Source organism: Anastrepha ludens, chromosome 2 (assembly GCF_028408465.1).
Source record: "Anastrepha ludens isolate Willacy chromosome 2, idAnaLude1.1, whole genome shotgun sequence".
In the NCBI taxonomy this organism is placed as follows: domain Eukaryota; kingdom Metazoa; phylum Arthropoda; class Insecta; order Diptera; family Tephritidae; genus Anastrepha; species Anastrepha ludens.
Window position 1 is genome coordinate 64,989,341 of NC_071498.1, and position 13,017 is coordinate 65,002,357.

The 13,017-nt window shown below is 38.0% G+C and overlaps 1 protein-coding gene across 9 annotated transcripts in view; it reads right to left on the reverse strand.

The window, feature by feature from the left end:
• Positions 1 to 1,103: 1,103 nt before the first annotated feature.
• LOC128871654 (protein CREBRF homolog) overlaps positions 1,104 to 13,017 on the reverse strand; it is a 161,784-nt gene continuing 149,870 nt past the window's right edge. For all 9 annotated transcript variants that reach the window (XM_054113581.1, XM_054113580.1, XM_054113578.1 and 6 more), the window contains 6 exons: positions 10,507 to 12,282; positions 7,161 to 7,719; positions 6,868 to 7,088; positions 6,474 to 6,729; positions 6,240 to 6,365; positions 1,104 to 3,183 (listed from right to left, as the gene is read on the reverse strand). In XM_054113581.1, coding sequence (XP_053969556.1) covers positions 3,077 to 3,183; positions 6,240 to 6,365; positions 6,474 to 6,729; positions 6,868 to 7,088; positions 7,161 to 7,719; positions 10,507 to 12,006 — 2,769 coding nt within the window. In that variant the 5' untranslated portion in view covers positions 12,007 to 12,282 and the 3' untranslated portion in view covers positions 1,104 to 3,076. The remainder of the gene's footprint in view (positions 3,184 to 6,239; positions 6,366 to 6,473; positions 6,730 to 6,867; positions 7,089 to 7,160; positions 7,720 to 10,506; positions 12,283 to 13,017) is intronic.

Sequence of the window (13,017 nt, forward strand, 5' to 3'; positions counted from 1 at the left end):
AACACAATATTTCAACAGCAAAAAAAATCTATTTTCAAAAAAATCAAAAAAGTCACTAAACTACATAACAAAACATTTTAATTGAAAAACATAAAAAATGTCAGGTTAAAGTTGAATATGAATAAATGTTTACATTCGTACAAGTTTTTTGTTTCACATTTTCGTCTGCCGTTTTAAGCACTTTGTATGGGGAAATAATTTTGTATATTACTTTTGTTAATTTTTTGCATCTTTTGCCATGCTAACAAGCTGAAGTTTTCGGCGGTTTGGCTCCCTACACACAGTGGTGCGTTGTCAGATAAAGGTTACCGTAAATGAAAAAAAATATATAATAATAATAATCACGCATGCGAAATGTGCCATGGAAAATGCCAAAGAAACGGTTGATGCCTTGGAAAAACGTGCCTTAAAATGCGGTGAGACATGAAAGCAGAAAAGTATGCGTGAAATCTTCTACTACAGCCAAAGAATAAACGAAATTGATGCTCATCATGGATATGCACTGTTTCCTTTGGTGCTTTGCGAAGTTTACCAAAAGGATTGAGCTATGTCGTTTCCACGACAGTCGGTTCTACGTTACCGAAACTACCCGGATTTATATCCGGCCAAGGACTGTCACTCCACCTGCATTCCCCGTATGTAAATATGGGGAATGTTTATGCTGCTACAACAACAAGCTATGGCGCTCAAGTAAAGTTTGTACTTATAAAACAAAAAAAAATGTTGTTTCTAAAAAATGTGATTTTCATTAAAAAAATGATTTTCTTAAAAAAAAAAGATTTTCTTAAAACAACAAATGCTTTTCTTAAAAACAATGTATTTTCTTTCATTAAACAAAAATTCTTTAAAAAAGAAAAAAAAATGTTTTTTGTTTTTTCAATAAAAGCAATGTTTTTTCTTTAAAATAAATGTTTTCTTCTTAAAAAGAGGTTTTTTTTAATAAAAAATGTTTTTTCTTTAAAAAAATAGTTGTCTCATTAAAAAAAATAAACAATTTTTCTTTGAAAAAACTTAAAAATGTTTCTTCATAAAAAAAATAGTTCTTTCATTAAAAAAACTAACAATTTTTCGTAAAAAAAAACCAAAAAAAAATGTTTTTTTTTTTTCATTAAATTAAAAGGACTTCTTAAACAAACTGAAAATTTCTTAAAAAATTGTCTTTCAAAAACAAAGAAAATATTTCTTTAAAAAAATATTTTTTTCTTAAAAAGCAAAAATTAAAATATTCAAGGCACTGAACTGAAAGAAAATTCACTAACTTCGCTGATAGCAAAAATTAAATAAACTCGTACTCGTATTGCCCATCCATCTCTCATAAATTCAATGCCAGCAAGAAACCACCGTTATAAGACCCGTAAGTGTGCATTTGCATACCAAATTTAAAAAATAAAATAAATATAAATAGAAAAAAAAATTAATATTAAACTTCTTGAATTATTGATTTTGCTATGAACCAAGGCGCATTCATTAGACCAACAGCAATGTTTTGTACGATTGTTTGTCACCGCAAAGTATTGACAAAGTAGCAAACAAATAATGAATTCGCGGCTGACAGTCACATGGACAGGGCAAAGGAAAAAAAATCAAATTAGCTCATTACCGATACCACCTTTAATAGATTCGCTTTGATATGAACTGAGAAGAGGGTGAACATTTTTTTCACCATCAATAAATCTCATGAAATTCTGAGTTTTTAGGTACAAAACTTGACACATTTGGCAAAAAGTAAGTGCCTTTTTTTATTTTCACTTAACAACAACAACAAGTAGTTATTAGCCAAATGTGTTACATTTATTATATTTCTTTTCAGTTAATATTTTTGGAGAAAATTTGGCATTAATCAATAACGCGCAACTGTCGTTGGTAGCCTTTATCTGAGCACTAACTGTATATCCTTACCTATACAAGTGAGTATAAGTATAAGTGCAAACAAATCAAACATAAAACGTGAAACAATACCAGCCCAATTAAACAAAAACAAAAACTTTGAAAAATAATTCATTAATAAAAGTTAAAGTATGTTTGTGTTTATAAACTACATTATTAGAAAAAAAAACGCTTAGTAGATTATACATATAACATGATTCATATAGTGCATACGTACGTAAGTTTGTATGTAGGTAAAAATATTTTTTAACATTTAAAGTTTTTGCTCACACAATTTCTACGAAAATTTCTAATTACTAAGCGCCTAAAAGTACACCAGCACTCATTTTCGTGTTTTTTGTATGTTTTTTTTTGTATCCAAAACTCTCAATTATCAGTTTTTTTCACTTTAACAACTACAATTCAATTTTGCTTCCCTAAGTTACTAAAACTTTTTATAGTTTTGTTATTTTTGTTTTCGCATATTTATGTATATATATTATATGTTTATTTATTTTTCGTATTCTATGTATGTATATATATAGGTTTATATGTATATAGCATTTCTTCATATCATCAAAGTAAACAAATTAAAAATCCTTATAACATAGGCAGGTATAACTGGTAGCTCATTGTTCATTATCCACCTCATCCAAACGGAACAACAATAGTTTCTCTTGTTTTTTGTTTTCTCTTTTTTTCATTCTCAATTTTTTACGTTTGCTTTTCACTCTATAACATTATCACTTAAGAGCTAAGAACAAAACATAACATAACTGTGGCCTCTTTCGACAACTTTTGACAATTTTTCAGTAACATAAAAAATATCGCATGCTTGCGAATTGCCTGCATTCAGCGTCTGCTCTCTTCATTCTTAACGGCAATGAGTGAGTGCTCTTTGCGTGTATAAATTTGATTTGCCGTATTCTGTGTTTTAAATGTTTTTATCAGCTCTCTCTTACTTCCTTCACAACTTTTCGCTGTGTTAATTTAGGCTTCTTTCGCAACAAATGTGTTTTCCTTTTTTATCATTCCCTCCCTTCGACAAGCAAATCTCTTCGTACTCTTCATCCCTCTATTAATTGTTCCATCATTCATTATTCGCTCCATTTTTTCGTACCCTTCTTTTCATTCTCACTTTTGAGCCTCCAATATTTTTTATTAAAAACTATTCACATCTTCCGTTCTTCTTTCCTCTTTTGCCTCGACCCTATGAATGCCTTAGATCCTCTAGTCCACCATTTGGTACACCACTTTTCACATTCTCCAGCACTTTGTTGACGAAGTCTGTGGTGTCGCCAGCTATACGTAGACCAGCTATAAATAAAAAAAACAAATTAAGTATTAAAAACAAAACTTCAAAAAAAAGGCTGTTTATGAGTTCAACGGGTGACGGTCTTGGGCTCCCATAATGGCGACCGCCGTAGACCAACTCGCCTTGTGTGTACACTAGGCTGGGTCGATTTGTGGGGAGGCAAAAAAACCGCTCATTGCTCTGTGAAAATCATATTCAAGGGATCAAAATAAGAAACTTTGCCGAAGGAACCATACCTCTAAATCGAATTCTGATGTCCCCCAATTTGGGTCGAACTTTTAGTGTCTTTTGAGGGGAGGCAAAAAAATCGCCCATTGCTCTGTGAAAATCATATTCTAGGGATCAAAATAAGAAACTTTGCCGAAGGAACCATACCTCTAAAACGAATTCTGATGTCCCCCAATTTGGGTCGAGGAGTTCCAGGGGGTGTGCCACTGGTATGGGTGGATCGGCCGTCCAAAGTTAGTGGGGGTCGGTCAAACATTTGGACTCGATTGGAGCACTCTAAATGGGTCAAAGTGGGATTTTTCGTTCGACCCAAATTGGGGGACATCAGAATTCGTTTTAGAGGTATGGTTCCTTCGGCAAAGTTTCTTATTTTGATCCCTTGAATATGATTTTCACAGAGCAATGAGCGATTTTTAAATCGACCCGCCCTAGTGTACACCCTTTGGCGCGTACACCCTTTCTGGGTGTTTAGCCGAGCTCCTCCTCCTATTTGTGGCGTGAGTCTTGATGTTATTCGACAAAGGGAGGGACGTACAGTTTCAAGCCGATTCCGAACAGCAGATATTTTGTATGAGGAGCTTTTTCATGGCAGAAATATATTCAGAGGTTTGCCATTGTCTGCTGAGGGGTGACCGCTTTTAGAAAAAACGTTTTCTTCATTTCGGTGCTTCACCGAAATTCAAGCCTACGTTCTCTGAATTCCGAATGGTAACTACCATTATTTTTTTCAGGTACGAAGTCCGTTGCGGACAGAAATCTTATACAAGGTGGATCAAAATTAATCACCCTTTCGGAAGATTTATAATATAATTTTTGTAAATGAACTAGACAACTGCAGTATACAAACAGACAGGCAGTGGAGCGCCTGTCAAGCTCAATGAAGGTAAAAATAAATATTTTCCTCCGCAGGGCGGTATCCTTTCGCCTCTGGTTTGGCTACGAGGTGCGGCCCCAGAATCAACTCGAACAAAACGAAACTGGTGATATTTACCAGAATATATAAACCTCCACCATTTAGACTTCCCAAATTAAATAGCCACGTTCTCCCGCTTTCATCGGAAGTTAGGTATCTTGGAGTGAAACTTGACTCCAAACTCCATTGGAAGCTACACATTGAAAATCAGGTAAAGAAGGGCAGTATAGCCTTCTATTCCTGCAAATCTATGTTCGGCAAAAAAGGGGGGTTCAAGCCACAGGTCGCTCTTTGGACGTACAACGTAGTGGTTCTGCCAATTTTAACGTGTTTTTACTACAACGAAAATCTCATTACTACAAATTTTAAACTTCATACAAATTTAAAAAAATTCAACAAATTTTCCTCAAAATTTCGAAATTTTTTGAGGCGCATTTAATTTTGGTATAATAAATTACATGTTTGAAAGGGCTCAACAATCCCGATGACTTTTAATGATGATGAAATTTTTTGTTGCTGACGGTACTAAGTGTTTTCATCCATAAAAAAATTTTACGTATTCGTTATATGGAAGAAAATGCATAGCATCGTCAGCAAATTATTGTAAAATTTAAAGGACTGCGTACTCGAAACTTTTCTAAAAATTCTGATTAAAGTTTGAAATTTTGGTAAACATGATTTTTGTTGTAGTCTTTGCAATATGCCGGGCTACTATTGAACACAGGTGTAAATATAAGAAGAGCAAAGAAGCAGACTTTAAGATGCTGTATTAAGTGGTGGTTTAGGTGGTTTAGAATTTTCAAAAAATCAATTTTTTTGTTTTGATATTTCGAAAGTATGGGCTTTTAAGAATATAATGTCAAATTTTTGGAAGGATATTCCCAGTGCTTTCGATTCTACAGCCCTTTTAGCAGGTAGAGTCAGATTCGCCACGCGGCGGCATTAATGGTCCCATTTAAATCGTCAAAACTTTAAACTCAATTATCTTAAAACTACTTTTTTCGGCCTGGTGTTGTCAAAAAAAAAAAAAAAAAAAAAACTATTCAATCGAATTGTCTGAAATTTTGATATGTTGTTCATAACAGCAATGGCTATCGCCCGTACTATAATCATATTATTATTTCAATTATTTCGTATTTTTTTATTAAAAAACTGAAAAAAAAACGATTTTTAGAGTGTCAAATTCAAAACCGCACCATTTTGTGAATTTTTTTTTATTTCAGTAGCGGGACATAGTTACAGTCATACTGATTAATAAATTTTTTGGTTTTTGGTTGTTTCAGATAGATATAAGAGCCAAAATGGACAACATCGTCCAGGTCCAATTTTTCGGAGTGTCAACTTCAGCTCCATTTTTTAAATTATTAAAATTAAAAAAAATTTGTTTTTCATATATATACTAGGGGAACATATCTGTCACTTGTTTCTTATAGTCAGCGGACCAATCGAGCGTTAGAGAGGGCAATGATGGGAGAGAGAATTGATGAAAAATGTAAAAGAGAGAACTCGGAATACAAGAATAGTGGCAGTCAATTTTAGTAGAAAAAAATTTGCAATGGAAGCTATCACAAGACCATTGTCAATTTTTACAAATTTAAGTGAGAGGACTAAGTGACAGCGGTGTATGTAGTAGCAGTGTAATGGAGAATATCTATTAAGATCGGAGCTGAAAGCACCGAATACGAAAAAGAGTTAAGTGATCAATAACCGCACAAGTAACGAGCCATTTGAAGTGTGAAACTCAAGTGCGATAAGTTCAAAACACGAGAAGGATGCACTTCAAGAAACCTCAGGCAGCAGTCAACGGTCGTTACGCTCGCTTTAGTTTGAGGCTTCTTGGGCGTTTAAAGACCCAATCAATAAGTAACAATAAAAAAGAATCAAGTTTTAGATTATTATTTTTGAAACAATACTTACTTTGTGCCGTTTTGTAGATCTGTTCGATACGCTGGTCGACCGCTTCGTTGTGCTCGCTATTATTTGGATTTTGGTATTTGAGCGCCAGAGCTTGTTTCAGTTCGAAAATGCCATTAAGTAAACGTTCTAGAGAGGCGAGAGAAATTAATGTAAATGATAAAAAATATAGATAGTTGTAGTGGAATGAAGATGCATCTAAAATTTAACTACACGCTCCTCTAACCGGTCACTTACTATGTTCGATTTCCAGTCCAAAAAGTTTTATTTTATTCGCTTCATGCTGTGCCTTCTTTTTGAGACGACAGGCACGTGAAGCCAATTTATTTTTCTCCTTGCGCGATTTGGGTCGCACATTGAAAGGCAATTCAGACACTGGCGTCATATCGTTGATGGTGCGACTCAGCTTGTCCAGCTCCTTGCCGATTATGTGTAGTTTGCGTGGATTTGGAGTGAGATCATTGCCATCACCCTTACGCGCTTTGCCGCTGTGCTGTACGTCGAAAAAAAAGAACAAAAACAATCAGTGCGTGCCACACAATTAAACAACTACAATTCACAGCATCTTTCCATTTGATGGCGAGACAATGGAACTGCAGTTGAGTTCGACGACGCAATTGGTTGTATTTACTTTAAATACCTTGATACCACGCACGGAACAATTCGGGCTAAACACCGGATCGGTGGCCTCGTTCAAGACGTGCGGATCCTCAAGACGCGCCTGGAATACGAGTCGCTTGCCTTTAGGTCCTTTCGCTTGCACATTGTACTGCCAAAAGTAGCGCTCCTTGCCTTTGCTGCTGGACAAATGTCCGGTTATAGTAGTGCGCGAATCGTCGTCATTATCAGAGCCTGAGAGAAAAAATAAAAAATGCAAAAAAGGTTTAATGTTTTCTAACAACTCAGTGCACTCAGTGTGTTTACCATCGCTCGACAAATCATCATAATTGTCGCTATTGTAATCTGTTGATGCATCGTCGTCATCGTCCTGAGAGAAATCAATGCCATCGGGCGACAACACACTGCCAGTGCTTAGCGACGAGAATGATTCAGCCTCGGCCAGCGAGCCAGTGGACAGCAAATGCTGTCTAGGTTCACGTCGCTTCCAAATGTTTTCGAGTCCGAGATGTGTGGGCGCCGACGAGGATAGGCGCGATATGGATGTATCACCCTGACCCTGGAACGACTTGTGCACCGATCCTGCAGTGCTGCTGCCACCACCAGTGGTGCTGCCAAAACCGCTGCTACTGCCACCGCTACTAGGGCTGAGCGCGTTGCCTGAGAGTAGCAGATGACTATTGGCCGGCACCGATTGGCCCAACAGTCCAACGCTGCCGTTGCTGCTACCACGATCGGGAGACATGGAGAAGCCCTTCTTTTGCATTTGCAGCATATTGCGCGATTTGACTTGCTGATATTGTGAGCGATTGGCATGTGGCGGTGGTGGTGTAATGGAATTTAGCTGAAGTGGCGAATGCGAATGCTGTGAGCATAGAGGAAAAGGGATGTTAATATACGATAATAGATTATTTTGAGTAGGCCAGGACTTTGCAGAATTGATAAATTTTCAAGGCTTTCTTCCAAAAACAAAAAAAAAAATTACAAAAACTGGAGTGCATCCAATATATGAATGTGGGCAGAAGAAATGTACATCTAAAAGAAGAATGCATCTAAAAACCTAATAGTTTATACTGCGAGTACGCAAAAATTACTAATCACACGACTGCTACGTATACGTCTAAAAGATGAAGACATCAGAAATGGAAATGGAATCAGGGTATAGACGATTTAATATTGTTCGATAAATACTGAAGAATATGGCCATTTAAAATGCATGCACAACAAAAAATTAATACGTCTAAAGTAAATAAAGCTTATATAGTGATCACAAAAATTGTTTACTTGGAATTAACTAATCAAATATAGGACTTCGTACTCTTTTCATAACAATAAGTGACTTCATCCAAAAGACGTATAGGTTGTGAGATGAAAAAATAAACGGCTTTTTAACGAATGGGTATCCAACTTAAAAGTTAATATTGATATTGTGTATTTACGGCGCAATGATGAACAGGTTTGAAATTCAAATAATAGGACTATGAATAAGTTCGTTTCGGTTTTACAACAGATGGCGTAACTTGATTATTATTCCATCGATCCACATTTCCAAACATTCATTGGAGAGCTACTGTCGTAAGGCACAAACGTCAGTATAAGTTTTTTATTTGAAGCGTAAACAACAATATTTTTACCACACTTGAAAATGTCGAATTTCGTGCCAAATAATGTGTTTTTGCGGGGAATTCTTCTTCATTATTTTAATATGAAGAAAAAAGCAGCCGAAAGTCATCGTATCTTGGTGGAAGTTTATGGTGAGCATGCTCTATCTGAGCGAACGTGCCAGAAGTGGTTTGCACGCTTTAAAAGTGGTGATTTTGGCTTGGAAGACGAAGAACGCGAGGGTGCGCCGCCAAAGTTCATGGATACCGAATTGGAGGAATTGCTCGATCAAGATCCGGCTCAAACGCAAGAAGAGGTTGCAAAAACTTTGGGAGTTGATCAATCAACCATTTCCAAACGTTTAAAAGCCATGGGAATGATCCGAAAGGTAGGCCATTGGGTGCCGTATGAATTGAAGCCAAGAGACGTTGAACGCCGTTTTATGGCATGCGAACAACTGCTTCAACGGCACAAAAGAAAGGGTTTTTTGCATCGAATTGTGACTGGCGATGAAAAGTGGGTCCATTACGACAATCCAAAACGTCGGGCAACGTATGGATACCCTGGCCATGCTTCAACATCGACGTCGGCGCAGAATATTCATGGCCTGAAGGTTATACTGTGTATCTGGTGGGACCAGCTGGGTGTTGTGTATTATGAGCTACTGAAACCGAATGAAACGATTACGGGGGATGTCTACCGACGACAATTGATGCGTTTGAGCCGAGCACTGCGAGAAAAACGGCCGCAATACGCCGATGGACACGACAAAGTTATTTTGCAACATGACAATGCTCGGCCACATGTTGCACAAGTGGTCAAAACATACTTAGAAACGCTCAAATGGGATGTCCTACCCCACCCGCCGTATAGTCCAGACCTTGCGCCATCCGATTACTATCTCTTCCGATCGATGCAACATGGCCTGGCTGACCAGCACTTCCGTAATTACGATGAAGTCAAAAAATGGATCGATTCGTGGATTGCGGCAAAACCGACCGAATTTTTCACAAAGGGAATCCGCGAATTGCCAGAAAGATGGGAAAAAGTAGTAGTAAGCGATGGACAATATTTTGAATATTAAATTTGTAACCATTTTACGTCAATAAAGTTTCAAATTTCGAAAAAAAACCGCACGAACTTATTCATAGTCCTATTACATCCAAAGGATGCGTATTAAATTGTTGCATATATAGTTCGGTAAAAACTTTCAAAAAATAAACATTTCAACGAATGATAAATAAATACTTTGAGTTCAACGCGAACGCATACGAGATTAATACATCTAAAAAATGAACATTTCGAGAGAGAGACACTGTATAGATGATGCTGTATGCTAGAAGTCCGAAACAAACAAGAAAACCTCCAAAGCTATGACTAACTAATGGGTGCATAATACGTTCAAAAGATGTATATAGAGTATAGAGTATTGAGGATGACTACTTCGAAAGGATGAATGCTCCATGAATTAATATACAACTACTAGAAATTCGAAGAATACTTTCAAAAGAAGAATATTGTATAGGATGAAGTACGAGTATAATAATTATAATTATAATTCCAGAAATTTGAAACAACGGAACCAAAGTATGATCACTTTCAAAAAGAGATCACTGGAGGAACTCTTAAAGGTAAGATTTACTACTGGGTCTATCATACGTTCAAAAGATGAATGCATCCTAAAGATGTATACGTCTAGGGGATGAATACTTCTTAAGTGTGAATGCTGCATAAATTAATACACAACTACTAGAAATTCGAAGAAAACTTTTAAAAGGCGAACATTATTCATATGGTACGAGGTCCGAATATAATTCCAGAACTTTGAAATAACGGAACCAAGTTTTTGAGAGTATTTTCGCGGTTTCGTTTCCAAAATCCAAAGTCGAACGCATTATGGAGGTGGCGCAAAATTAATCCCCTCTTCGGAAGATTCTCATCACTCAAACAATTTTTATTTTTATTTTTTATTTAGTAAAAAAGTTATTCAAAAACAAAATCGGATGATTAATTTTGCGCCAGCTTGTATAAATTTAAATTTTAAACTTGCCTGACTCCCCGGCGAGAACGAATTCGAGCCAGAGCTGCTCAGCTGATGCTGTTGCTGCTGCTGCTGCTTATTTGGTGTGCTATGGTAGATTTCATATGGACTAGATGAGTTGTGGAGGTTATGGTGTGTGTGTATGGCCCCACCAGCGCTATTACTGTGCTGTAAACGCGGATGTTGCTGTTGTTGCTGCTGCTGCTGCTGTGCCGTTTGCAGCTGAGTTAACTGTTGTTGCTGCTGCCGTTGTTGCTCTTGCTGTTGTTGCTTATGCAGCTGCAACAGCTCCATTGGTGGGCCGCCGCTGGGCGAGGCCTGTGGACTATTCAATTGTTGCAAATTGTTAGAATTATTGTTTTGCTGCGGTGATAAAATGAAATCATTGTGCCCACCACCACTAATGGCACCCGGTAAAAGTTCATCAAAATTGTCAATCCCATCCAGGAAATTTTCATCTGGTATATCACCAAATCCAGCAGCCTGTATTTCAGCCTTATCAATGGGAAATATATAGTCATCCTCCAGCGTGAACGGCTCATGCTTGGTGATTATGGCATTGCTAATATCACTCCACATTGCGCTTGAATTCGGCGTGCCAGTGACGTCGAAGAGCAAAGAATTGTTACCATCATTACCAGATCGTATGCTGTCGTTCAAGCCCAGCAGCGTGTTGGCAGAATCAGCGGTTCCAACGCTGTCCACTATGCTATTGCTGCCGCTGTTGCTGATCGGCGAAGCGTCAGGCGCATAGAAGGACGAGGAAATGTTGCCGTTGGATATGATGCTATGCAGTGGCGAAGCATCGCCTAAGCTGACATCTTGCAATAATGTCGGTGACAGTGAGGCGGCATCCAATGAGGCCACATCCAAACCATAGTCGGAGAAATCAACGAAAAGACGAGGCTGTGAATGCTGCAAAGACTGTTGTTGTTGATGCTGCTGTTGTTGCTGTTGCTGCTGCTGCTGTTGGTTGTTCTGTTGTGTCGACATCATGACAGAAAGTTGGTGATGGTGATTATGATTGTTGGTGAGGTGATGGTGCAAGGGACTTGGACTGGGATGATGATGGGAATCGTGTTCTTCCGTCCAAGGATTATGACTTTGATTGGGGTTATTACTGCGCGGTATACTGATGGCGTTGGTCAGCATCACATTACTGCTACCGCTGATGCTGCCGCCACTACCACGGTTGGCGCTGCTGGCAAAAATCTGCTGCTGCGGCGGATGCGCCTGTGTTGGTTGATTGTTTGGCGTATTAGCGTTCGAATTCGAATTCGAAAGGTAATTGGAATTGGGACTGGAGTTGGAACTGGAATTGAAGGTGGTATTCACATTCAGCTGCTGCAGTGGGCTAAGTGCGGGCAGCGCTGATGTGCCGAAGAGTAGACTGGAACTGTTGCTGTTGCTCAGAGCCAACGAGAAGAGATCACACTTGAGTGGATTGCTGCTGTTGGACGAGGTGTCGAATAGATCGGTCGACATGGAAAATAGTTGATTCTCGGTCATTTTATGACAAGTGCTGATAGTATTGCGGCAGCTGGTGCCTCTCTGCTGCTGCCCGTACGCTGCTCGCACGTTGCTATCAAACTAAATAGCTGATGCGCTAACTGGCACAAAGCCGACTTGGAGCTGATAGTCGATATGTGCAGCAATTAATTGCTCACCGCGGTTGTCGGCTTCAGTTAGATTTTTATAGTGGAGGTGGCGCTGTCGATAGCGCTGGCGCAGGCGCCGACACCACGGCACGTGGTCGGAAATAAACGCCTACAACTGCTCGATTGTCTGCAAAAAAAGAAACGAAAACCTGAGCTTAGTGGGGAGATCAAATTTAAAAATAAAATGCATTTATGGGGGTGAAGAATTTGTACATGAATAAAGTACAGTGCACTCGCGGTAACTCGAATAGCCGCTAAGTCGAACGACGTGCTAACTCGAACACATTTTTTTCCCTATTGACTAGTTTGTAACTCGAACAATATTAAAGCGCTATAACTCGAACAAAAAAACAAATTTATTTGTACACACATTCTTTTCAAACATGTACATTTTGTACATACATACATATGTAATAGTATATGTATATAAATTATATGTATACTAGTGTATTGTCCATATGAATATTTCGACGTTAATATCCCGTTAGTTTTCTGGGAACAACATCTTGCATTGACCAAATTGCTTTAAATTTGTCATTTGTAGTATATCAGTGCACGTGAGTAATGGATCGTAAAAGGTTGAAGTGTTTAACATTAAAAGAGAGGGCTGAAGTCCTTAACAAAATTAAACGTGGATGTAGTGTTACTTCTCTAGCGAAGGAATATGGGGTAGCCAAGTCCACCATAAGTCTTATAAAAAAGAAAGACAAGGCAATTTTAAAAGCAGTAAACAACACGTTTTTGGGGCTTGGGAAGAGGAGAACTTTAAAAGCTTCTGAGTTTCCTAAAATGAAAGCCGCTTTATACAAATGGTTTCTGTCCCAAAGAAAAAAGAATTACCCAATAAGTGGACTCATCTTGA